At 58.1% G+C, this 26,280-nt stretch overlaps 1 protein-coding gene across 1 annotated transcript; it reads right to left on the bottom strand.

Annotated features, from left to right (window-relative positions):
* Positions 1–812: 812 nt before the first annotated feature.
* On the bottom strand, positions 813–24,893 carry LOC112675064 (kielin cysteine rich BMP regulator). Its single transcript, XM_025471596.3, is given in 42 exon segments — positions 813–1,081; positions 1,208–1,514; positions 1,953–2,117; positions 2,881–2,982; positions 3,076–3,187; positions 3,269–3,441; positions 3,733–3,875; positions 3,963–4,065; positions 4,428–4,516; positions 5,010–5,109; positions 5,312–5,391; positions 6,324–6,444; positions 7,046–7,128; positions 7,364–7,537; positions 8,512–8,605; positions 8,709–8,791; positions 8,930–9,020; positions 9,266–9,351; positions 9,995–10,171; positions 11,580–11,750; positions 12,043–12,231; positions 12,326–12,419; positions 12,589–12,671; positions 12,809–12,982; positions 13,657–13,750; positions 13,828–13,934; positions 14,024–14,176; positions 14,417–14,498; positions 14,571–14,656; positions 14,980–15,073; positions 15,150–15,229; positions 15,363–15,456; positions 17,568–17,650; positions 18,426–18,519; positions 18,750–18,832; positions 18,974–19,070; positions 19,276–19,343; positions 21,437–21,521; positions 22,189–22,265; positions 22,346–22,538; positions 22,702–22,868; positions 24,793–24,893. Coding segments are annotated over 42 exon segments (5,079 nt in total). The 5' UTR covers positions 24,872–24,893.
* Between the last annotated feature and the right edge of the window lie 1,387 nt (positions 24,894–26,280).

The raw sequence follows: 26,280 nt of genomic DNA, 5'->3' as shown, positions 1-26,280 counted from the left end.
ACACAGAGAGAGAGGCAGAGACACAGGCAGAGGGAGAAGCAGGCTCCATGCACCGGGAGCCCGACGTGGGATTCGATCCCGGGTCTCCAGAATCGCGCCCTGGGCCAAAGGCAGGCGCCAAACCGCTGCGCCACCCAGGGATCCCTTACCAGGGTTTCTGAGGGGTGTTAGTGTGTGTGTATGTGTGTGCATATGTGCACATGTCCATATTTCATCATGATCTACCGTATCTCTTGTTCCCCCCTACAAGCTTGGGGTCCCTCTGTCACCAGCTCTTAGAGCGGCCCAGGAGGCACCTAGCTCTTGGTATCCCCCAAATCAAGAGGAAAAGGAATGCCATGTGGGGACTGAGCCCCTTCTCTGTTCCTCAGCCCCCACAGGATTCCACATGAATCCAGGGACCAGCATGCAGACCATGGGCCATGCTTGTGATACAGTGTGAGCACAGTGCTGAGACCAAGATACCTGGGTCCTCCTTCCATCCAGTACAGGGTTTCCCAGGTAACACCAGGGTATGGCAGGTGAGGGCAGCCTAGGCAGGTGCAAGAAGTGAGCAGGATGTAGGGCTCAGTCCCCACAGTTCCCACAGCTGCCACCATCCCCACACCAGGAGAAAACACACAGACACACAAGTATGCCTTAGGAGAGACCCCAATTTTACTGCTTCTGACTGAACATAGTGAGGTCTCTGTGGAACACAGGCCCAGGCTCCCGGGGTCTGGGTGGGGCACCCTCTCCATGGCTCTGGCCACGGCAAGAGCTGTTCTCCAAGGGGAGGCTTTTGACCTGATGAGTCCTGGGGTCATCCTGGCTCAGGGTGCCCCCTGGGGCTACTGGCTGGGGCTGGGCAGAGGTGTGGGTGGTCGGTCCCCAGTGAGTTGGACTGGGGGGCAGGCCTCAGGTGAGATACAGTGGGCCTCGTGCTCCACCAGGCCTGCGGGGCACTGGCAGCCGGGAACGCAGGGCCTCACACAGTGGGCTGCCAGCTCCCCCAGGGGGATGTGCTGGTTGAAGCAGGTGCGGGGACAGGGTGGGCCACATTCATCGAACACGAAGCCTCGGTCCAGGGGACAGCCCACCACTGCAAGTGGAGTGGAAGTCAGGGTCACGGGGGCACGCCGGCGGCCCTCCCGGTACCTACCCCATCCAGACCTGAGCCCTCTGCGCCACCCTCTTCCCCAGCATGCGCAGGGCATTGCCCCCTCACCGCAAAGCGTGGGGCCCCGCCAGGCAGGCGTCACCCCTGCCTGGCGACAGTGGCTGGCATAGGCTTCCAGGGCGTCACAGAGGCAGGTGTCAGCCAGAGAGCCAGGGCCACAAGCACACAGGTCATACACGCAGGCGGCAAAGAAGGGCTCTGGCGGCACCACAGCATGGCAGCGACTGAACGGGGAGGACTTGAGCACCCCACAGCGGGCATTGGCCTCACGCCGGGCACGGTAACCTGCTGCCTTGCACGGGTCCACCTCACGGCCCTTGGAACACGGCCGACTAGGTCCAGGCCCTTCTGGGACCTAGGTGGGAAGAGTGACCCTGATGTGACAGCATTCACTGGCAGCTGACCTTTGTGTGCTATGTTCTTCAAAACACTTTCCACCAAATAATTTGGTTTAGCTTCAATCCTCCCCACCCCCCACAAGAATAGCAAAGGGAACACCACCTACTTTCTCTCGTTCCTATTTTACAGATGAACAAGTCAAGGCCCAGAGCAGATGAGTGGCTTATCCAAGGTCACACAGCCAGTGAGTGGCAAGGCAGGACTTGTGGATTTAGATGATGCCTCTTTCAAAGGGCCATCCTGCCTCCCCAGCACCAGGACAGGCAAGAAGCCCGCAAATCATCCTGAAGCTGCAAAGACCATCTGTGTCCCCCCACTTTCTATATAGAAGGGCTGTTCTAAGACTCACACTCAACTATGCCTCTCTCGGCTACCCAGCTCCTGTGCCACTCACCTGCCAGCTATTCCCAAACGCAGCCTCTGTGGGCAGGAGCAGCCCCTCGCGGCCCTGCAGATCATCCTGGGCAAAGCCATTGAAGTTCCCACAGAGCCCACACATCTGGCCATGGTAGGAGCCAGGCACGCTCACCTCCACTTGAGACTGCCCGTCCCACAGCACCTGTGCTGAGAGGCTGGGATTGAGGAATGGGGAAAGGTAGGGACCCCAACCTGGCCACAGGTGTTGTCAACACACTCCATGCTGTAGGGGAGGAGAATGGGTGGGTAGAGGCTCCCCATGGAAAGGAGGCTGCTCTGGCCAAAGCCAAGTTGGCACATGCTGTGAGTCCTGGGCAAACAGAAGGCATGCCCACAACTCTGGCAGGAGGGCACCTTCTCCCATTGGCATCCCTGAGCTGGGCCCCTGATGAAATGCAACCCACTTCCAGAAATTCACTTTCTCGTGGGCATTAGGACCTCACAGAGGATAGAGCACAATTAGAGTCCAGATCAGAAATACGGACAAGCCTTATTTTATGAATTTACAAATTGTACTTCTTGCCAAAGGCAGGGTGAAATGTACTCTTTCACATGGGAGTTGGAAGGAATCTCAGAAGTCAGCTAGGAGACCTTGGCTGACATCCCCCCCAATCTTTCCCCCTTTTTACCAACTAGAACACAGGCTCAGAGGGCGTTGGTACTGGCCTGAGTCCCAGTGTGTCGGTGGTGGAACCAAGATTAGAAACTAGGCTCAGAATGCCTTTCATTGCACCCAAGGTGTCTGACCATGATTCCTCTCTTCCCCTCGGAATTCAGCAGAACTTTCTCACCTCCCTGGCCTGATCTGGCCCTGAACCTGGCTGGTATTCCCATTCCCTCTACACAGATCCAGAGGCCTGAGCAGGTCGGAAGCTCCCACGCGCCCCCTGGCCCTGGCTCTGCACCTGGAGCCCGGGCTGGGCATGCAGGATCAAGGTGCGTCTCCGCAGCTCCACGTACAGCAGCGGCTCCAGTAGGAAGGGCAAGGTCACCGGGCGCCCGTCCACCTGGAGGAGGGAGGCAGGAGGAGGGGCAAAGTCGGGACTGTCGAGTGGACAGCGAGGACCGATGCTCGCCGCCGGGTGCTCAGCTCTGCTCACCGTGACCGCTTTGCCCTGCAGCAGCCGCACTGCCACGCCTCCGAGCAGCACCGCCACCTCCTGGGTCCAGGCCACACCCCTCCGGCCCCGGTTATCGTTGGTCACGTGCACGCTGTGGCGTGAGAGGCCCAGGTGCAGCGGTCAGCAGGGCCAGGTGTAGGGAGTTAGGGAGAAGGCGGAGGGGGCTGCGCACCTGAAGTCCCCTCGGCTGCAGTCCTTGGCCAGCACGTAGCTGCAGCTGCCCTGGAAGTGCAGCAGGCGGCCGTCGAAGGTGCGGTAGTGAGGGTCTCCGAAGGCCATGCAGGAGGCGGGGCGCGGCAGGCAGCGGGGGCAGCAGCTGCCGGGACTCAGGGCCGGGGCCTCGTCCTGGCCTCAGCCCAGACCCTGGTCAGACACATCGCGCTCCCCGCCGTGCCCCACGCAGATCCCCTGGGACCGAGGATCGCCCGGAGTTTCCCGGGACTCCAGCTTCGCTCCGGGCTCAGCGCGAGCGGGCTCAGGGCACCTCCTTGTGGCGGCGCCTGGAGCCGCACAGCCCCGGGTCCCCGTCCGCTCCCCGCGCGGCCGCCACTACCCACGCCCTGCCTCCTCCCGCGGGGTTCCCAGGACCGCGCTGCCACGTGCCCCCGCCCCCACCGCCCCGGCCGCGGCACTCACGGGGCCACAGGAGAGCGGCGGGCAGCGCTGGCTCTGGCAGCGCACGGTGCCGGCCACGCAGGAGCAGGTGGTGCAAAGGTCCACGGCCCAGCGCTCCCCCGGGGCCACCGCCCGGCCCTGGTGCTCGCACGACCGGGCGGGGGCTGAGGGGACAGGAGCGGGGGAGGGTCAACTGCCTGTCCCTCGCACTGGGTCTCGCTCGTCCCCAAGTCCCACCGTCTGGCTGGCACCTTGGCATCGGTCACAGCAGCGGCCAGCCTCTCGCACCTTCGCCCAGCCGTGGGGGCAGGAGAGGGCGGGGCACTCCTCCAGGTCGCACTCCACTTGACCCCGCTGAGGACAGATGTTATTGCTCTAGGGACTTTGTGCAGGGCCTGGGGCCCCTGGCCTCATACTTCTCGGGGCCCTCTGGGTCACCTTCTGAGGCAGCAGCCCCTTCTCTCTGCCCCTGCCCAAGAACACCCACTTCATGTCCAAGTGAGGGATGAAAGCCAGCTCTTAGCTCCCTGCCCAGCACAGGGATGCCGCTGCCCACTCTCCCGGCGGGGGGGGGGGGGGGGGGGGCGGGGCGGGGGGGGCTTTTTCTAATTATCTCAAATACCCCATATTCACTGGCCCAGTGTCTTGAGACTCCTCCCTTTATCCATTTGTAGGGCCCTCCGCCCCACCCCATGCCCGCCTACCACCCAGCTTACATGGCAGGTGCAAGTAACACAAGCATTGCTAGGGTCCTGCCAGCTCTCTCCATCTGCCACTCTCCGGCCCTCGGCCTCCACCACACATTCTGAGCAGGAAGAAATGAGGATGGGGGAGCATTGTCTTTCCAGCTGCATCCTCCTCTCTGAAGCTTACCCTGAAGGCCCACCGCAGCCAGGTGCCCACACCATTCTACTAACACCCTGATGGGCATCCAGATGACCTACTAGATGGCAGGCCCTACGCCAGTATTTGGGAAATGGGAAAGGTCCCGAAAGCCCAAAGAGCCAGAGGCTGGAACCTTCCCATGGGCCAGCTGCCAGCTCAGAGCAATGCCTGGCCAGTGGGCCTGAAGTCCTTGAGCCCACTGATAAGCCTCGCGCGAGGCCTTGAGAATCCAGAGGTCATTCCCTGCTTTCCTCTGTTTTCTACACTCCAGTGAACCACTCTTCACTTCTACAAAAGAACGAAGACTGCATTTGGAGTATAGACCCCAGGTCGCCCACTTAGCCTTTGGATGCCACCCTTCCTGTCTATCCCAGGGCTCATGCTAAGAGGATGCAGGTAAGGCTGGCATTCACCTCGGCACTCGGGGCAGCATCTCCCAGGGAGGGTATGGCGCTCTGATGGGGGACAGCTGAGCTCAGGACAGTCCTGGCGAATGCAGAACCACGTTAGATCCTGTGGAAGGACATATGAACACCATCGGTAGAGGGAGGGAGCAGGGTGTTGGGAGTAGACTTAGGCAGCTATGATACTCAAGGTAAGTGCGTGGACATTGGGTCCTTGGGGAGCCTGGACCTGCCACAGGAGAGGAGTGGCTGCCACAGCCTATGAGGGAGGAAGACAGAGCTTTGGGAGTCCCCGAGGCAGAAGGGCTCACCTGGCACCGGCAGGTGTAGCAAGGGTCCGGCGGGGCCAGCTCAGACCCCAGCAGGCCTTCTGTGCAGTTACTCAGCGCTTCTGTGAAGACAGGAACTCAGCGTTGGGGGTGGAAGGGGGAATCAGGGGGCAAAAGCCCACTTACCCACTGTGTCCCCAGACTTTCTAGGCCTAGGCATACTCATATGCCCAACACCTTGATTCCAAGAGGATAAGTCCTCTTTCTTCTGGGGCAAAGAAAAGGTTGGACTTTTTAAAAAGAACTTTGCAGACTACTAGGGTGGAAGGCCTGGAGATGGACAGGGTGTGGCTTCCTTAGCCTGAGGTCACTACAGACCATCAGGACACCTTGTCTGCTTCTTCGGCTATTTCCTTTCCTATTACCTGGTTAAAAGGGCATGAGGAAGCAGAGCCAGGTGGGGACCCCAGGTTCTAGTCCTGGCTCCAGCATTGAGTGCCTGTGCCATTTTGGGCAGACTAATCAACTTCTCTGAACCTCAGTTTTCTCATCTGTAAAAGTGGAACAATACCCCTCAGTGGGCAACAGAGAATTAAATGGGATACTGTTTATTAAAAGCACCAAGTACAGTGTCTAGAATGCAGTAGATGCTTAATAAATTTGGTCTTCTTCTCTCCCCTTGAAGCACATCCTAGCAAGTGTGGGTAAGAACTGTTCCCCATCCCTGTGGCCTCTCTGGTCTCCCCATTACTGCTCTCAAGAAACCAGCAGCCGACAAAACTCCTGCCTCCATCGCCACCTGCTGGGCAAGATGCTCCACAAATTGTGCCGGGCTTCAGAGTCCAGGGATCTCTGCCAGTTTCCCCATTTCTCCTAGGTTGGGGGTGGTGGGGTGCAGGCCTCACCTGCCAGGGCATGGGCTTCCAGAATAGTCCATTGGACTCAGGTAAGAGTGAGAGCTAAGGCTGCAGAGGAGAGCTGGCTGGCTCTTCCAGTATCACTCTGAGAGTGGCAGTCCTACCCTCTTTTCTACCCCCATATCCCGGGAACTCACGGGCACACGTGGGGCAGCAGTGCTGGGGCCCAGGGGGCAGGACCTGGCTGGTGGGACAGCCCACCAGGCTGGGACACTGCCGTCGGTGACACTGAATGCTGGGGGGTCCCTCAGGCTGCAGCTACAAAAACAAGTGAGCAAAGGTGGGTGGGTCCCAGGCCCTGAAAGCTGAGAGACACCCTCTTTCCCTGGGCTCCAGGCCCTTCCATCTGTCTGCTGCGCCTCCTCCTGGATATGTCTTGGGCAGGTTAAACTCCAGTGAGGCTCCCCATCTCCCCAGGGTGCCCCTCACCCCATGCTCTAATTCCCAGAGGTGACGTCCCCTTCTCTCTCCAGTTACTTGGGCCTGAACCTTCATGTGGCTGTTGACCCTCCTATATGCCATCCTCCTCCCCTGCCTGCCAAGTCTCCACACATAGGCCACTGAACATCTGCTCCAAATGGCAATTCCCTAACATGCCCCCCAACCACTTCCCAGGTGTCTCCCCTACCTCCCATACATACCCACCCTACACCCCAGCCAGGAGGGCTTTCCCACTGCCTGCCTCCCCAACTCCCCACACTTGGTGCCCATCCCACCCCACACTTCCTGGCCCTGCTTAGCTCTTCACTCCAAGTCCTGCCTCACCTTCTGGCCACAGGGGCACAGTCCTGTCTCTGACCCCCACAGTGCCTGCTCCCCACAGGGTCCAGGCTCCCCCCTTGATGTTGCCGTCACCCACCTCACAGAGGCATACTTCACACGGGTCTGCCCCAGGCTGGAAGCTCTCCCCTGGTTCATACTTGTGGCCCTCATGCTCACAGTCTTGGGGTGGGGGGCAGAAGCAGAACAGGACCAGGGAGGCTTTAGGCTGGCAGGAATGCCAGGGGGCAGGGTCATCTGTCCCCACAGTGCCCCCCAGCTCCAGGGGTGTGTGTGCAAGAATGGGGCTCACTTCTAGAATAGCCCGTCTCTGCCGCCCAGCCCAGTTCAAAGGAGGGAGATGTTGACCAGGGGCTGCCTCCCTGACTTCCCTCACCCGGTCCCCAGGCTCCAGTACCAGAGCATCGTGGGCAGCAGTCACTGAGCACTTGGTGGGGCTGGGCACAGGAGCTGATACACTGGACGCGGGCACAGGTGACAACGCCCTCATGACACATGCAGGAGGAGCAGGGGCTCTTGGGGTGCACCCAGCTACTGCCTTCAGGGTGCTCCTCCCCATGAGCCAGGCAGCCTGCATCCCAGGTGAGCAGGGGTGAGCTCTGAGTCTTTGGTTCTGCATGTATGCCCTTGTCTCCCCAACCCTGGGTGGTCAGCAGGGCATGTGGGTACCAGGAGAGGGATCTGCACAGATGTGGTAGGAAGGTGGCCTGGGACAGAGCTCCTGTCTTGGTGCAGGGGAAAGGCCCGGGGTGAGGGTCAGAACACCTGGGTTCTTATCCTATTCCATGCGTGCTTGCCTGCCAGACCAAGGACTACAACAAATAGGAGCCCAGTACCAGCAACGGTACCTGGCATACAGCAGGTGTGTAATAAGTGCATGTGGAAAGAATGAAAGGCTCCATTGCTAAGCATGTGCCCAAGGTAACAACCTCTCCAAGCATCAATCTCCTCACCTGTTAAATGGGGATTTCATCTGTCTTGCCTACCTCAAGGGCACATGAGATGCTGTGACAGTTCTGTGGAAGCTATACCCTGCTGAGCAGTGTTCGGGGCAAGGGCCAAGAGGCAGCCTACGAAAGGCTCATATTCTAGTACCAGACAGTGAAGATGTAAATCCTGACTGCCACCTACTAGCTGCATGACCACAGGCAAGTTATATGTTATCTCACTGTACCTCAGATTTCTCATCTGTAAAATGACAATAATCACAGTACCTATCTGATCGTGTGTGGGTTAAATGAGATATGTGTCAAGTGCAGAGCTCAACAAATGTTAATCGTCATTATGATGATGATGAATAGAGTGTGGTTATGAAGCGGGGCAGTTTTGAGGGGGTGATGGTCTGGCCAGGCCAGGGGCAGAGAGAGGAAGGAAGAACTGAAGACTACCAAGGAGGAGCGTTCAAGGGCCAAGGTGTGGCAGGGCCAGCAGGGCGGAGGGCGGGGGTGGGGGGCAAGGGAGAGCTAGGAGGGCAAGGAGGGGCAGGTACAGGGCATCAGACCCAGGGGCAAAAGCAAGGGGGCAGCCACATGGGGCCGGGCATACCTCTGCAGCGAGGGCAGCAGCTCCCCTGCTCCGTGACCTGGAGCGGGCAGGACAGATGAGGGCACGGCAGCCGCACACAGCTGACCTGGCCAGCCTGCAGGAGATGTGGGTTCCCTGACCTGCCCCCTAGGCCAGGTACCCCAGAGGCATTGTGGGCCTGCCCCCACTGCTAACCACTGTGCTCCCTCCCTGCCTACCTGACAACGACACCACTCACAGCTGCCTGGGGGCCCCTCAAACTCTTCCCCGTCCCGGTGCTCCTGGCCCTGGGAGAGGCAGTCTGTGGGAAACATGTTTCCTGGGCAAAGGGCTATGCCACCTTGCCCTGTGCAGCCTCAGGCTGGTAGACACAGGCGGGGAGGGATGAGGACGAGCATAGCGTGCAGGGGGAGACTGGGGCAAGTGGAAGGCAGCTCACTGTGGCAAACAGGGCAGAAGCAGGGTCCTGGAGAGGGGTGGGGGCAGAGAGCCGGAGGACATGGCTTCTTCTGGCAGCGCATGGATCCTTCCTGGGGGAGAGAGGTCACACTGCCACTTCTTGACTCCATGTCTCACCACCTCAAATGAGGCTACACACTGCCCTAGGGTGGGGTGCCCGTACTGAGCCTGCCAGGTTCCAACCCCCATCGCTTGGCCCAGTTGCCTTCCACCAGATGGTACCCTGTGAGACGGGGTGGGAGGAAACAAGGCCTTCCTGGCCAGAAAGGAGGATTGAGGGATGGAAGGTTACCAAGATTCCAAAAGGCCACCTCACCTGGCAGGTGCAGAGGGAGCAGCTGGGGTCAAGTGGGTCAGGAAGGGTCTCTCCAGAGGCTGCAGTGACCCCGTGATAGAGGCACCCTGGCAGAGGAGGAAACATAAAGAGCAGCCATGAATGCAGCCTTCCATGGCCACACATACAGCTGGGCCCCGGGACCTCCACCAAAGCCAACATAGACGGGAGACATCAAGTGTGGCCTGCAGCAGCCACCAAGGTGAAGGTGGGAAGAGAGACATTGCCTGGCTGCTGAGAGGGGCAGGCATGACGGGAGTGAGGACTGGAGGTGGGATCTAAAACTGCTGGTGAGCTTCTGTCTGCAGGGCCCATGGGCAGAGGAGGTGAGGAAGGGCACTCCTGGAAATGAAGGCAAGAGGTGGGCTGGGCTCGGGATCATGGGCAAAAGGAGCCGGGAGGGAAGGAAGCTGCCCCTCGTGACTGGTGACTCTAGGGTCTGGGGGCCACTAAATGGGTGGAATCTGGTGATGTGACATTTGAGGAAGGTGACGAGACAATTAAAGAGCAGGAAGTTCTGGAAACACAAGGACCAGTTTTTTAACGAACACAACCACTGGTCTGAGGTGACGGCAGGGACAGACAGGAGGGCCTGGGTGTGGTGTGAGGAGAGTACAGGCTGTGGGTTTGCTGTGTGGCTATCTCAGGAGAGGGGGGACTCTAGGCCCCCCAGAGCTCCAGAAGGGGCAGGAAGGGCAGGTGCTGTCCTACCCTGGCAGGTCGGGCAGCAGTGTCCAGCTGAGGTGAGCGGGTGGCTGCAGCCCGGAGGCTCACAGGGCCGGCGGCCACAGGTCACATAGCCTCCGAGGCAGGTGCACAGATTGCAGGGCTCTCGGGGATCCGGGAACTCCTGGCTGCTCAGGTAGGACTCCCCTAGATACTCACAACCTTCAAGAAAGGATGGGGAGGGGCAGGCAAAGGGCAGAAAGGGAGAGGGATGAACAGTCAGTCCTCTGCTTCCATTCCGAGCTTGGGCCCTTGGGCCCGAGCTGGGGCCTCAAAGACACAGCAACTTGTGGGAGGGAAGGACTCGAGCCAGGCAGGGGAAGGGGGTCAGAGGAGTCTGGCGTGGGGGGACTGGCCAAAGGGCCAACTTCCTCCCTTTTAAGCCTGCAATCTATTGGGAAAGACCCACACAGAATCTGTCCCTAAAGTTAAATACCCAGCAGGCCACTGCCTGGCCAGAAGGCATCAATGTTCCCAATCTGAGAGCTAGAAATAGCCCAGGATGGCTTGGGAGATATGGTTCAAGGTATCCTCTTTCCATTACTCTTTCAAGCCCTCTGATTAATCAGAGACAGGGAGGGATCCTGGGGTGTTGGCAGCCTTGACCCCAGCAGCTTTTTGACTCTTGCTGACCTTTTTAAAAAGAGAGGGCACTTCAGGTGATAATGATGTGTCGGTGTTGGCTCATCAATTATAACTGCATCAAATGCATCCCTCCAGTGGGGGATGTGGATAATGAGGGAGGCTGGGTGAGGGACCAGGGAGTACATACAAAATCTCTGTACCTCCCTCTCACTTTTGCTGGCAACCTAAAACTGCCATAAAGAAAAAATTAAGTCTTAACAGAAAATAAAGAGTCTCCATCTCAAAGCCTTGGCAGGCAAAAGTGTCTGACTTGAATTTAATGTTTTATGTTTAACTGTATTAATATTGATGGTAATCTTCATTCCTGGCAAATCGAATTCATTGACAGTATGATATAAAGACTCTTTTCTAAAAAGATTTAAATTTAAAAATTAATTTGAAGGGATCCCTGGGTGGCGCAGCGGTTTGGCGCCTGCCTTTGGCCCAGGGCGCGATCCTGGAGACCCGGGATCGAATCCCACATCGGGCTCCTGGTGTGTGGAGCCTGCTTCTCCCTCTGCCTGTGTCTCTGCCTCTCTCTCTTTCTCTCTGTGTGACTATCATAAATAAATAAAAATTAAAAAAAAATTAATTTGAAGAAAGACAGTTAACTAAATAAAATTATAGGTGATAGAGGGGTATGTAGCAATATTGCTAGGCTAGTACAAGAATGACCAAAGACTGGGAAATTGGATCTTGTTCAACTGTCTCTTTTTTATAGGAGATATGGTTACATTTACCAATGGTTAAGGTAGTAATGCGTATTTTACAAAACTACAGCTTTTTAAAATGTATTTTTTAATTAAAAAGAAAAAGTAGGCCCAGAGAGGTTATGTAACTTGTCCGAAGTCACACAGCCAAATAGCATCAGCTGTTTTTGTTAGGTGATAGACTCTGCTGGCCCAGCCCTCCCAGCCCCTCATCCCCACGGTCCCCTGCCCCTCACCATCACAGGCAGGACAGCAGTCATCCCTGGCAGGGAAGGGACACTGAGCAGGGGCACAGGCCCTGGGTTCACAGCTGACGCTGCCCTCCCAGCAGAGGCAGACGTGGCAGGAGGCAGTGGGCGAAGGGAAGCGCTCCCCGCTGGCAAACTCCTTCCCCTGGTACAGGCAGCCTAGGGGGGCAGGCGAGGAGGGAAGGAGCGGGGGCGGGGGTCGTGGTGGCTGTCCCCCGGGCCCACAGCCTCCCAGGCCAGGCGGACTAGGCGCTGTCCCCCCACATGCTTAGTGAGAACCCCGACGTGGGAGTGGTGGGCTTGGAGGGAGGGGGATGCTGGGCTGGCGCAGCGTTGGGGGCTGGAGAAGGGGACACGGAAAGAGAGGGGGCCAGGTAGGGCGAGGCTCCCGCCGGGGCAGAGTTGGAGGGAACAGGGGACGGGGGCGGTGGGGGTGCCGCCGAGGCGTTACCGTCGCAGGAGGGGCAGCAGGGTCCCCGGCGCGGGTGGGCGCAGGGCGCAGGCGGGCAGGGCAGCCGCTGGCAGGACGCGGAGCCGGCGAGGCAGAGGCAGCGGCGGCAGGGGTCGCCGGGCAGGGAGAAATGCTCCAGGAGCCGGGCCGGACCCCCGCCCCCCGGCCGCGGGCAGCCGGAGGAGGGCGCTGCGGGAGAGCGCGCACGTCGGGGCTCCGGGAGAGCCGGGAGGGGAGGCGCCCCCTGTCGGGGTTGGATCTGCCCCAGGGGTGCGCCGCCTACCGGGGCACTGCGGGCAGCACTCTTCGGGCAGCAGGGCCGGCTCTGGACAGGGCAGCGGCGGGCAGCGGCGGGCGAGGCACTGCACGCTTCCGCTCTGCAACAGGCGGGCGCGTCGCGCCGGGCGGCTTAGTGGTGGGAGGCAGAGGGCGTCCCCGCTCCTTCTGTCTCTGTCGGCCACTTGGGGGACCTGTCCAGGTTTCCCAAGTCCCACCCCTACTCCCCTGGACCCCTCCTCCCACCCGGGGTGGGGGGGGCGGACTGACCAGACAGTGACACTGACGGCAGGGGTCAGAGGGGTGAGGGAAGTCGGCTCCGTTGGGGTACTCTTTCCCTCCGAAGGCACAGCCTGGGAGATGGGGCAGCTATAGGCCTGGGAGGGGCCCCACTCCTCCCTGGTATGCCGCCCTTCCAGCTCTTCCAGCCCACAGATGGGACCAACCATCCAAGAAGACCACCCCTCCTTCTCCATCCCATCCACCTCACCATTGCAGTTGTTCTGGCAGCAGGGCCCAGGCAGAGGGTGGGCACAGGGGGCCCTGGGGCAGGCCCGAGGCTGGCAACGGGCATGGCCTTCCCGACATTGACACTCCTGGCAGGGGTCCCGGGGGTGGGAGAAGCTCTCGCCATCCACAAATACTTGTTCCTCCAGGATGCAGTCTGAGCATTGGGGTAGTGGAAAGGGGCAGGAGAGTGGGGCAAGGATTGACAGTTCTTGGAGTGGACTGAGAGCCCATCTATCTTTGGAGTCCAGAGCCACTGAGGAAAGGTCACTAGGAAGCACCATGGAGAGAGTGGAGGAGGAGTCTGTATATTGCCAGTGTGGCTATCACTCTGAGCACACACGTGTGTGTGTGTGTGTGTGTGTGTATTTGAGCCCATTCACCTGCAGGCATGTGTGCATGTCTCTGAGGGTGGAAAGCCAAGAAGCTCATGCATGCATGTGTTTGTGATACATACCCTGACACAGACTCTCCACGAGGGCAGGGCTCAGGTCACATTGCATGCCAGCAGCCAGCCTCCCACATGCCAGACCCAAATGTTTGTGGCATGAACCTGCTTTATACTGATAGATACACAAGTATATCTGACTGGTGGGGGTATTGGAAGAGGAAATAGAGTCGGAGGGAAGGGTCGTATAGTAACATGAGGGATTAATAAATCTGTACTCTCCCTCCCACCCATACCCTGTGAGATCCAGAGAGTTCCAAGCTGTGTCAGACTGGAAACAATTTGAGAAGGCTGTTGTTTTTTAAGGTATCTGCCAAGCCCATGGGGCCATGGGAGCGCTGGGTCTAGGGCCCAAAAGCCAGACAGGTGTAAGAAGCACATACCTGGGCACCTGGGACAGCACTGGCCGGGTCCACTCTGGGGCCTGGCACAAGTTGTGGGAGGGCAGTCAACCAAGGAGCACCTCACAGTCCCATCCTGGGAGCAGGGAAGAGGGCAATGGGGCCGGGCCCCAGGAAGGGCTCAGCAGGGCAGTGGCAAGCCAGAGGAGGTACCTTGCAGTGGCAGGCATGGCAAGGGCTATCTGCATCTGTGAAGTTCTGCCCATTGGCGTACACTTGGCCATGGTAGGTGCAGCTCTCACAGCTGGGACAGCAGGCACCTGGGTGGGGCAGACTGGTCAGAGCCCAGCTAACCAAGGTGGGCTGGACACAGCAGGGGAAGAAAGCCAGATCAGGGGGGAGTTCTCACCAGGGGGCTGGGTAGGGTGCTGGCAGGGAGCTGGGGAGCAGAGCACAGCCCCACACATGGGCATGCCGTCATGACAGGAGCAGGCCGTGCAGGGCTGGCCATCAGGCTCCCACTGGACCCCCTCAGCAAACTCCTCTCCATCGAGAACGCAGGCTGCAGCAAGGGGGGGGGGGGGCTATCACCATGGCAACCTGAACACCTTCAGCCATCCCTGACCTCCCCAGACCACAGGACCCTGGCTTTGCCATCCCCACGGTGGCCTCTAAGCACACACTGGAATGGTTGGTGGGCCCAGCAATGCCCCCCTTACTGTGAAGGAATGCCCTTCCATCTGCAGCAGCTGGAAGCAGCACTCCTTTGAAGCTGCCCCTACCTCTCACCCTCTCCACATACCTGGACAGAGCTGGGGGCCAGAGGCGGGCAGTGTGCAGGGGGCAACTGGGCACTCCTGCTCCTCACAGGAGACCTCGCCGGCCTAGGAGGGACACTGGGTGAGGGTCCTCAAGGAGTGAGAGAGATCTGGGGTGTGAGAGGGTGAGACTGCTACCTGGCAGGAGCAGCGGATGCAGCGCCCACTCTCTTGGAGTCTAAAGGTCTCTTCACTCTGATACTGGTGTCCCTGGTACTCACAGCCTGGACGGGAGGACAGGAGGACCGGGGGACAGAGCTGGAGGCTGACAGAGAAGTCTCACACCACCTCGAGGCATCCACTCTGCCTCCTGATGCTCCAGCCTCCCTGCCTCCAGGATCAAGAGTTCCACCCCTGGGGCCCAGTTTGTCACAAGAAGGTGAGGTGAGAACGTGACCCTCGCCCATGGTGACAGGGCTTATCAAGGACTTCTCCCATCCTACAGTCCAAGGGGGCTTCCCATAGGTCCAAATGCCTGCTCCCACCCCAGGGGCCCCTCCTGGGCCAGTGCTCAGCCCTCTCCTGGTGACTCGAGTCCCCAGCTCACCGTCACAGACTGGGCAGCACTGCCCAGGGGTCCTGCCTGGGTATCTGCAGGGCACAGGCGGGCAGGGCAGAGGCTCACACTGGACACTCCCATTCTGCCAACAGGGCCTGGTCAGCGTTCGAGAGGCAGGCTGGGAAGCCGGGCCCTCCCTGCCAGGCAGCCACACTCACAGCGCAGCGGCAGTGCGAGCAGGGGTCCCCAGAGCCCACCGGCTCTCCGCTGCGGTACTCCCGCCCATTTAGGAAACAGCCTGTTGGGGAAGAGGGTGCCTCAGACCCCTCTCAGGAACCCCACTGCAGCATGTCATGGCCTTCATGGGAGACTGGGCCGGGCCAGCCGTGAGTTTTCTGGACCCCCACTCCAGGCTCCCCTCACCGACTCACCATCACACAGCGGGCAGCAGGTGCCAGGCAGGGGACGTGCAGGGTATGGGCACAGGCTGGCACACTGTCGCTGGCGGCACTGAATGTGGCCCTCCTGGGAGGGGGCAGAGGAAGTGGCCATTAAAAGCGGCAGAAAGAGCAGTTGAGTCCTTGCGATCCACTTACTGGATATTGTTATGGCTTAAACTGTGTCCCCTCAAATTCATATGTTGAAGTCCTAGCCCCCAGCACCTCAGAACATAACCTACTGGGACACAGGGTCGGTGCAGATGTAATTACTGGTTAAGATGAGGTCATACTGGAGTGGGGTGTCCCCTCCAATAACTGTCCTTATAAAAAGGGGAAATTTGAACACACACACACACACACACACACACACACACACAGCAGCATGTGAAGGGGAAGGCAGAAGCCAAGGGACACCAAGGATTGCCAGCAAACCACCAGAAGCAGGAGAGAGGCCTACAACAGTCTCTGTCACAGCTATCAAGAGGAACCAGCCCGATGACACTCTGATCTTGGACTTGTGCCCTCTTGAACCACAAAATGATACATTTCTCTTGTTTAAGCCAATCTATTTGTGGCCCTTTGTTATGGCAGCCCTTGGAAACTAATACAGATGTTTAACCCAGATATGTTTAACCCTGAAGCTCTCTGTGACTCAGTTTACCCATCTGAAAAAAGACAATAATAGTCCTGTCCTCGTAGCCTGTTATGGGAATGAAATGAGATATGGTGTCTGGTGTGACAGCCACCTCTGGAAGCTGCCAAACAGTAGCTGCCGCTACTCCCCAGAGCTGTTCCCAAACAGAGACCGCCCCTTGAGTTCACCACCTGCATCGAGGCTAACTATGGTCAGTCCTATACGTGGGCAGCGAGTGATTCTTCTCACAGGTGTGAGCATGGGTGGTCCGTGTGAACAGGGTGGGAACGCACATGGGTGCAGAGCGGGTGGGTGCCCCATGTCCTGCACAGTGGAGTCCTCAGTTCTTAGGAAGCTGTCAGGGAGCTCCGTGGCTCTGGTTGGAAATACAGCCCTCCTCAGTATGCGCCCTGCCTGGATGTTAGGCTTCCACGTCCCTCCGCCGCTTCCACCCCCAGGTTTTGCCTGGACTGTTGTTCCCCACACCTGGTATCTTTGCCCATTCAGGTTGCTGTAATGAAATCCTATAGGCTGAGGGACTCACAAACCACAGAAATCTAGTTCACAGAGTTCTGGAGGCTGGGAAGTCCAAGATGAAGGTGCCAGAGTGTCTGGTAAGGACCTGCTTCCAAGTTCCTAGACACCTGTCTTTTCACTGTGTCTTCACATGGCTGAAGAGAGGAGGAGCTAGCTCCTTGGGGTCCCTTCTACAAGGACATGAATCCCATTCATGAAGGCTCCACTCTCGGGACCTAAATATCTCCCAAGCCCCCTCCGCTTCTAATACCATCATCTTGGGGGTTAGGATGTCAACATAGGAATTTGAGGGGGGCACAAACATTTTGGAGCGTCTTTTCCTGTTTCTCCCTACTTAAATTCTACTCACCCTTTAAGATCTTAGGTAAACACCACCCCTCCCATGAAGATTTTCTAGATCTGTACTGTCCAATAGAAACATAACACAAGTCACAAGTCACTTCAGATTCCCTCGTAGTCAAATTTCAAAAAGTAGAAAGAAGCAGATAAAACTAAATTTTAACATATTCCATTCAACTCAATATATCCAGAAGTTATTTCAATATACAATCAACATAAAGCATTAATAAGATATTTTACATTCCTTTCTTTCATACTAACTCTTTAAAATCCCATGTGTATTTTTCACTACAGCCGATCTCAGATCAGACGGCCACATTTCAAGGGCTCAGTGGCCACACACAGTAATGGTTACAGACTGGACAGCACAGTTCTAGACGTCTCCAGGTACTCTGCATTTCTCTCTTCCTGGAACTGTTCCTGCCTGTCATATCCTGCCCTCACTCCTGGAGCTTGCAAGCTCTTTGAGGTCATTCACAAACCCATGCTGCATTCCTACTGTGCTCAGAACTTGGCACGCAGACAGGCACAGCCCCGTCTCTGCCTTCACAGTGCCCAGGGTCTGGCCTTCCCCAGCTCTGTCCTCTCCTAGTGCCTATGGGATGTGCCCAGTGAAATGAAGGAATGAATATGGTGGGCCTGGGGACAGGGAAGGGGAGGGGTGGGGGAGCAGTGGTGGGGCTCACCAGGCACTGGCAGATCCGGCAGGGGTCCCCAGGGGCAGTCCACTCCTGGCCATGCTCCCAGCGAGAGCCACCTTCCACACAGCCTGGGGTGGGGGTGAAGACGGGCAGAGAGGAAGCCTGGTGGGAGCCAGCCTGAGTGCCAGCTCCAGCCTGCTCCTACCTTCCTCCACATGCCCTCCGGGCCTCCTGAGCCCAGACCACACCAGGTCATGCCTCTGCCTAGACTCCTGCAGGCTCCCAGGGCCCAGCGCGGCCATGCACACCTCCCCTGCTCTCGGTCCTCCTCATCTCTCACTGTAGGCTTTGGCCATTTGCGCCTGCTTGCACCTTCCCACCTCACACACATCCACTTCACACTGTCAGTCCTGCGCCTTCGTGCAAGCTGGCCTCTCTTCCTGGAATGCCCTAGCTGGACGCTTTCCTTCCTGTGTCCAGGCTGGATTAGGGCTCCTTCCCCTGAGTTTCACAGTACCTGGCACCTGCTTCTCATCCTGCCTTTGCCATGGTATTGGTGTGCGACTCAGCGTCACCCCCTAGTGGTCCACCTGGAGCACCCACCCTGTGTCTCCGTGCACATAGCATCTAATAATTACGGTCAACATTTATAAGGTGTCTAGTGTCATTATCCACACCAATGGGGACCTGAGGCACAGAGTAACTCCCTCAGAGGCACACAGCCATGAAGTGGCAAGGGCAGAATCAGCCCGGGCGTGCTCAGCTCCAGAGCAGGCTTGATAGGGCATCGCTTCTCCACTGACCAGAGCGCACCCCCCCAGGTCAGAGCCAGCAGAATGGGCTCAGGGGTTGAAGAGATGGAGCAACAGCCCTGGGGTTCCAGGGCAGGAGCAGGGCCCTTACCTCGGCAGGTCGGGCAGCAGCGCCCAGGCCTCAGGACCGGCTCAGGGCAGGGGCTGGGTGGACACTTGACAGGCACACAGCGAACCAGACTCCTCTGTAATGCACCGGTAGCTGTAAAGCCACCGGGGCCGGCTCCCAGAGAGGAGGTGGGCAAGGGCCGGACATCCTTGGGGGCGGGGCACGGGGCTGGCATGCAGGTGAACCTCACCAGCAGCAGGTCTTGGAAGGTGTATGACGGGATGCAGGAGCAGCAGGTATGGCCCAAGGTAGGGCAAGGAGTATATAAGAAGGAGCAGGGCCTGGACAAAGGGAGTGGGGACTCACCAGGCAGGAGCATTGTAGACAAGGGTTGGAGCTGGACAGGAAGTTGGCACCCTCTTCATAAGGCTGCCCCTCATACTCACAGCCTGGGGAGGGTTGCCAGGATGACAGGCTGGTCAGCAGAGAGCAGGGTGAGTGGACATCACCCGGGGAAGGCATGACCCCAAGTAGGTACTGGACCCTCAGGGGCTGAGGGGGTGGAGGCGCAGGGCAGGGCGGGAGGTCACCTGGCCGGCAGACAGGGCAGCACTCCCCAGGCGGGGTGTAGCTCTCCAGGCAGTTGAGCTCTGGGCATGAGGGCGTCTGGCACCGCACGGTCCCTGCCTGCAGGGCAAACACTGAGCCCTCCCTCTGTCTCCACTGCCCAAGCTGAGTTACTCTGCTGGCCTAGCGGGCCTAGCAGGCTGTAGGCCTTGACGCCTGGGGGGTGGCAGCAGCTCTGTCTGGCCCCCAGATTGGGGGCCAGGCCTGGGGTAGGCCGGGCATCTGGGACGTGGGTGGTGGCTGGGCTAGCCTCTGATTCCCTTACCTGGCAGGTGCAGATGACACAGGGCTCTGGTTGCCACCTTTCCCCAGATCTGTGGCCTCCAGGGCAGCCTGCAAAACCAGGCCGGGAGCTCCATGTTAGAGACCCATAGCACCTCCAATGGTACCACATCACAGGGTACCATTCAGGCAATAAACAGAAATTTTTATAATTACTACAACTTTCCAGCAGATGGCAGTCAATTGTCTAACTCAAACAATTAGATTTCCATTATTTTACAATAGATAGAAGTGTTGAGGAAAGGGTGCTTTTTTTTTTCTATTTCTTTTTTTTTTTAAGATTTTTGGTTTTATTTATTTAATCATGAGAGACAGAGAGAGAGAAGAGAGAGAGAGAGACGCAGAGGGAGAAGCAGGCTCCATGCAGAGAGCTTGACGTGGGACTCAATCCTGGGTCCCCAGGATCACGCCCTGGGATGACGGCGTTGCTAAACCACTGAGCCACCCGGGCTGCCCCAAAAGGGTGCCTTTTTAAAAATCTTCACCAAAGATATCAGGTGAACTAGCAGTGGCCTTAAGGCACCACGTATCCTGAAAGCTCTATGTGTGTGCATGTGCGTGTGTGTCCCTTTTCTTTGTGATCCATCAATTCCCAAGACTCCACTCCTCATCTCTGGCCAGGACTCCCCAGACCTCACTGGTCTCCTGAGCCCTTGACCCATCCTTCATACTACTAGCTGTTATCTTGCCAGATAAAATACAGGATGCTTAGTTGAATCTGAATTCCATTTAGACAATCCATACTTTTTTAGTATAAGTATGTTCCAAATATTGCATTAGATGTACTTACACTAAAAAAAAAATGTGTTGTTTATGTAAAATTCAAATTTAACAAGGCCTCTCGTATTTTATTTGCTAAATCTGAGAACCCTATTTCCCTGACTATGAGCTAGTAACATCTCCCAGCAAAGCCACAGCCTCCACCTCCTCCCACTTCTCTTCATGTCACTGGCACCACTCACTGCCTTCCTAGCCTCCCACTGTTCCATGGGATCTAACCAGTCCCCAGCTCCTGCCTGGGCTTTAGAAACACCCTCCCTCTGCTGCCACTGCCATCCCTGGCTCCATGCCTAGACGACTACTGTACTAGCCTGCTAAACGGTCTCTCGCATCTAGCCCAAACCAGATGAATATTCCTAAAACACTCTTTTAAGCAAGCCATGCTGGTTCTGCAGCCTTCAATGGCTCCAATTGCCCACAGAAGAAAGTACAAACTGCAGGGCTTATAGCAGCAATCTGTTCCCACTGGGCCTTTCCAGACTGATTTCCTACAACACATCTCTCCCCACCCTGTTCTTGTGTCCAAAGGGCTGTTAAGTGCTATCTCATTCTGGTGAAATCTCACTTTCCCTTGAAGATCCAGCTGAGATGACCCACTGTCTGTAAAGCCCACCCTGACACAGACTTGAGTGGATTCCCCTGCCTTCCTGCCATCCCCTCTGGCAGTTAACCACATTCTGCCCTTCTATAGGTCTTTTTTTTTTTAAGATTTTATTTATTTATTCATGAGAGACACACAGAGAGAGAGGCAGAGACACAAGCAGAGGGAGAAGCAGGCTCCAATGCACGAAGCCCGATGTGGGACTCGATCCCAGGACTCCGGGATCATGCCCTGAGCCAAAGGCAGACGCTCAACCACCGAGCCACCCAGGCGTCCCTCTATAGGTCTTTTAATCTAGTCATTGGATCTTAAATGTTGTGTTATATTAGCTATCAGTTTGTCTTCTCAACTATGTTAGAAGCTCCCTGAGGGCAGGAAAAAGATCATACAGAGGTTCTGGATCAGTCCCAGGCCAGAGTCAGTATTTGCTGACTGTGCTTCAGTTTTTTGAGTTTTTTTAAAAAAGATTTTATTTGCAAGAGCAAAAGAGAGAGAGACAGAGAACACCAGCGAGGTGAGGAGCAGAGAGAGAAGCAGACACCCCACTGAGCAGGGAGCCTGAAACGGGGCTCGATCCCAGGACCCCAGGACCAAGACCCAAGCTGAAGGCAGATGCCTAAACACCTGAGCCACCCAGGTGCCCCTGTGCTTCTGTTCTGAAGTCGCCAAACTACTGCCAGAGTGAGTGGGCAGGCAGCCTGTGGCAGGTGGAAGGTAGCACGCAATGGCTGTGGGGGCCCCAGAACGAGTGCAGGAGGCTGACCTGGCTCACAGTGCGGACAGCATGCTCCTGGCTCTGGGCAGGGTCCTTCTGGGCATGGTTTCTGGGTACAGGTTATGGCTCCTTCCTGTGGGAAAGAAGACCCTTGGCTGCACAGACATCAGAACCCTGGAAGGCCTGCCTCCAGAACCAAAAGCTTACCCTAGGCCTGGACACAACAGAGGAGCAGGAGGCCAAGGCAGCTCAGGGTACGTGGGCTCCCTTTGGTCCGAAGGCAGAAAAGAGACATCCTACCCCCACCCCCATCATCTTCTGCTTCTCTTGACCCCCAGAAACCATCTCTTCCCGGTACTAGCAAGTTTCTAGAATGGAGAGATCCTAGGAAGGAAACTGAGAGCTTCCTCAACAGAGAAGCGAGGAAGGAAGGGCTGGAAGAAGGTGGATGTGGAACCAAGTGAGGGAGAGGAGGCAGGTAGATGACAGGGACAGATGGATGAGCAGGGACAGGGAAGGGCCACAGCTGAGGGGGCGATGTAGGAAGATAAGCAGCTCCATCCCCTCTGCCCTCCATGCCACTGTTTGCCAGGCCCAAATCAGAAGGGGGGTGGGGTTTGAGCTCCAGAAAATAGAGCCACTTGGAATCAGCCAGAGCCACTGGTGGCAAGGTGTTGGAGGCGGGGCAGGTGGACCCCGTCACTTAACTTCCAGCATACCAGGCTGCAGTGATGCATAACTTAAGTGAGGCAGGTAAGGGGGACAGATATGTGATGTCTAGGTGGGTCACGGGAACTCACCAGGCAGTGGCAGGTGGTGCAGGCGTCTGGGGAGAAGGTCTCCCCATTGCCATAGGCCTGACCATGGTGGCTGCAGCCTGGGGAGGAGACAGTGCTGTCACCCAGGTACTCACAGCCATCCCTTGGTGTCCTGGCAGGCAGATAGGGCAGCACTCACCATGGCAATGGGGCAGGCTGGGCTTGGGCTCACAGTGCACAGCCCCATCCCGGCACACACAGACTGTGCAGGTGTCAGGCTCCCAGCCAGCACCCTCAGGCCAGGCCCGCCCCAGTCCCTGGCACTGGGGAGAAGCTGGGCGGCGGCATTCACAGGACTCCAGCTGCCTCACCCTCGCCTGCAGCTCCTTGTTCTGGGGGAAAGGGGTAGAGGGGAAGGTAGGAGGTGCTGGCTCAGTTCCCACCCAACCCTGCTTTCCTTTAACAACACAAGACCTAAAAAAAAAACAAAAACAAAAACAAAAAAACCCACAAGACCTGCCTCCCCCGCCCACACTCACAGGCCCCCAGCAGTACCTGCTCTCCGAGTGCCATCATCTGGGCCTCCAGCCTTCCCAGCCGTTCCTCCAGGGGGCGCCACTGCTCCTGGGGGGCCCCAGCAGGGGCTGAGGAGTGGGCTGGCTCCTGCTGCTGGTAGTCCTGGATGTCAGCAAGCTCAGGGGGCTCCCTGAGGATGACCCCACCTGAGGGGTACAAGAATCCAAGGTGGGCCTGTGGGTAAAGGGCTAACAAGGTTTCCTGGGTCCTGTCTTCCAAACCATGCAGGGGAAGAGGGTCACCCTGTGCCCTACCCCTGTCCACCTGCCCACCCACCTTCCAGAGAAGAGATATGGTCTGTGAGGGTGCTGGAGTGAGAGCATGGAAGAAGAAGGGAGAAGGTGGACAAAAGTCACCCAGACCAGCTTTCCCAAGTAGCAAGAACCTTTGTCAGGTATCAGCCCCAGGGACCCTGACCTGCTGGGGACATGGAGAGACTAGAGCAGCCTGTGCAGGTTGCAGCCCAGGAGAGGGAGATGCTGCATGAAAGGCGGGGCTGCTTTAAGGGGCCTGCGGTCTCATGTGAGCAGACCAGGCCCTCCAACCCCCTGTTCTCATCCTGTCCTCATCCCATCAGCAAAGGCACTGCTTCCTGAATGTGCACAGGGAGGGGCAACCGCTCCCTCTGCTCCACCTCTACCCCGCCCCCAGCCTCGCCACTATTTCTGGGCCTGTGGTGGAGGGGTTTGGGATCCCACTTTGGGACCCCCCACTCTGCATCTGACAGAGGTTCTTGCTGCCGGGCGGGGGTAGCCTGACGCTGAGGACATCCCATAGCCCAGATCCTTCCTCTGGGTGAGGGTGGGCAGTGGAGGGTCTGGATAAGGAAGAGGAGGGAGAGGGGAAGGTCTTTCCTACAGAGGCAGCTCATTAATGAGGCCAGGCCTGGGGTGGCTAAAAGGGTTTCTCGCAGACACCAGTCCTGTAAGGCAGAGGCCGTGTCACCCACTCCCCACCCTGGCTTTTCCAAGCAAGGACTGGAGAGTCTAATTTGAAACCTAAATTGTCTTCTCTCTTCCAAACCTGTTTTGGCCTGCCTGAGTTTCTTGTCTTGGTTGCTGCCATCCCTACGGACTCAGAAATCTGGGGCTCAGTTTCCCTCTTGTGTACCCCCCAACGCATCAGCCTCTGGTCTAACTCAGTTGTCCTCGACCCACTCCTCCTTCTTCTCCTCTCCACTCTCTCCACTCGGGAGGCTGAATCAGAGGCGTCCTCCCTGCCTCCACCTGCTCACCTCTGGCATCACTTCTCTACGTCTGATAGTTCCCAGCGGGAAGTCCAAATGTGACCTTTTGCAAACGCCACCCATCTTTTCAGCCTGCCCCGCTACTCCCCACATCTGGGTTCTAACACCCCAACAAATGCCGGCACCCAAGCCTCTTGTGCACATCCCCATCGCCTCCCTTTGCGGGTATCCTGTCACCGCGAAGGTGGTGTGGCTCCTGTAGGGGGCGCGCTTCCCGGGGCCCTGCAGGGCGGCTGAAAATGAGGTCTCAGCGCCAGATACCCTCCATCGGACTTGTCACCCCCCGCCCCCGGTCCCTCCTCTCAGGCCACTCCTCCAGGCCTACTTAAGCAGGCACAATAAGGGCGTCAGGGAGAGGGTGGGGGTCCTTCGGGACCCTCAGGGAAGATAGGCCAGCCGCTTGCTGGAGACGGTTTCACAGAGCCCGACTGCTCCCCGGGGAGCTGTCCCGGGCGGCTCCCCTGTCCCCGCCGGCGGCCAAGCCCTTGCGCCGACCCCTCTATTCCGGCCTGAGCCCCCGCCCCCAGGAGAAGGCCAGACGGGCTCAAGTCAGCCCCCCGAGCGGGCCTCCTTCCTCCCCGCTTTCTCAAGACAAATAATTAACTTCAGACTCCCAGATCCCGGGGCAGCCTCTCCCCCACCGCTGCCTGCAGGAAGCCCCCGCCCCGGGCCTCAGCCCCCTGCGCCCCCCCACGGCTCCGGCCCGACGGGGAGCACCAGGACCGCGGCGGCCCGGGCGGCGCTCGCACCCTTCGCGGGGTGGGGAGAGGCCGCCCGTCCCCGCCCCCCCGGCCCCCGCCCCGGCCTTCGGCGCCCCGACCTACCTCCGCCCGCCGCCGAGGCCAGGGCCAGGCTCGCGAGCTGCAGGACGACGGCGAGCGGCGCTGCCCGGGGCCCGGCCATGCTCGCTCCGCCTCGCCGCCTGCGGTCGCGGCCCGGGCGCCGGGGGGCGGGGTGGGCACGCGCCAGGCCGCCTCCCACCGGGCTTCGTTCGGGGAGGGCTCTGCTCCCGACGGCCGCGGAAGCCTGCGGTCCCTGCAGGGGGACGAGGAACCCTGACAATGAACGCTGCTTCTTCCCTCTGAGGCCCCCGGACGGCGGGTTCTCCGGCCCCCCTCCCCTTGGGGCCACTCCTTTGCCCGGGGGTTCCCAGGTCAGCTTCCTTCCTGCTCTCGGGAGAAGAAGATTGTGCTGGGTTCAAAGCCCTATTCGGCCAAATCCCTGTGCCGTTAAACAGACGCCTAATCGTGCCTCGGTTTCCCTGTTTGTAAACTGGGGATTATAACTTCTACTTTACAGACTGGCGGTGCAAGTATATAAATAACTTAGGGTAGTGGTTGGCACATGCTAAGTGCTCAGTAGAGACAAGCAACAGCAAAGGTGCTGCTCCAGGCCTCTGAGATCTCCTGCTTTCCTCCTCTTTTGTTCCACCTATGCGTTTCCTTCCTAGACTCTACCCACCACCCCTACCCACCCCAGGAACCCCAGGCTTGGCCCTAAATGCCAAGGCCTCCCTTTGCTGGCTGGTCCCAGTCTATTCTCCAGTTCCTAAACTCAGGCCTGGGGTGGGGAAGAGCCGGGACTGGGGGCAGGGCTGGGCCGTGGGCTCAGCCGGCAGAGGCATCCAATGGGAGGAAGTGAGGAAAGCTGGCCTAGAACTTCTCAGTGCAGCTGGGAAGCAGGGGGAGAGCAGGGATGCCGCCCCTCCCCCCCCAGCTCACAGGCAAAGGGACTTTGAAGGTGGAGCCATGAATCCTGCCAAAGCAGTCTCCCTCCCTGCTGTAAAGGCCAGAGAGTCAGAAGCCACCCTTCCCCCCATCCAGGCAGGGGTTAAAGGTCCCCCTCTCTGCTGCCCACTCCTCATAAGAGAGGGCAGCATCTCTCCCAGGAGTGTGGACCCTGAAAAGTGCCTGAGCAATTGGCAGGAGGATTAGTGGTGGCCTCAGCAGATCTGGAGCTGGGCTCACAGGAGCAGAGGGAGGCTCGGGCCAGCAGACAGAGAAGAAACAAGGATGTGGCATCTCTAGTCTCACCAGGGTTAAAGAAAATGGTGCCTGTTATAAGGCAGGTCCCCTGGGAGACTGGGTGGAGCAGAGGCTAAGAGCAGACTCTGGTGAGTCCAAATCCTGGGTCTGATGATACTTTCCACTGGTGACCTCAGGCAAGTCATTTAACTTTCAGGGGCTAATTTGTCTTAGCTGTGACAGGTAGTTCTAATAGCAAGCCCCATAGAATGTTTTGTGAGCTTACATGAATTAATGGCTGGAAAGGACACTCAGCACATTCTTCACCTGTTTCACATGGTAGAGAAA

This window comes from Canis lupus, chromosome 14, assembly GCF_003254725.2.
Source record: "Canis lupus dingo isolate Sandy chromosome 14, ASM325472v2, whole genome shotgun sequence".
Classification (NCBI taxonomy): domain Eukaryota; kingdom Metazoa; phylum Chordata; class Mammalia; order Carnivora; family Canidae; genus Canis; species Canis lupus.
Note: the sequence above shows the minus strand (reverse complement) of the source record. Positions and strands in the feature narration are given on the sequence as shown.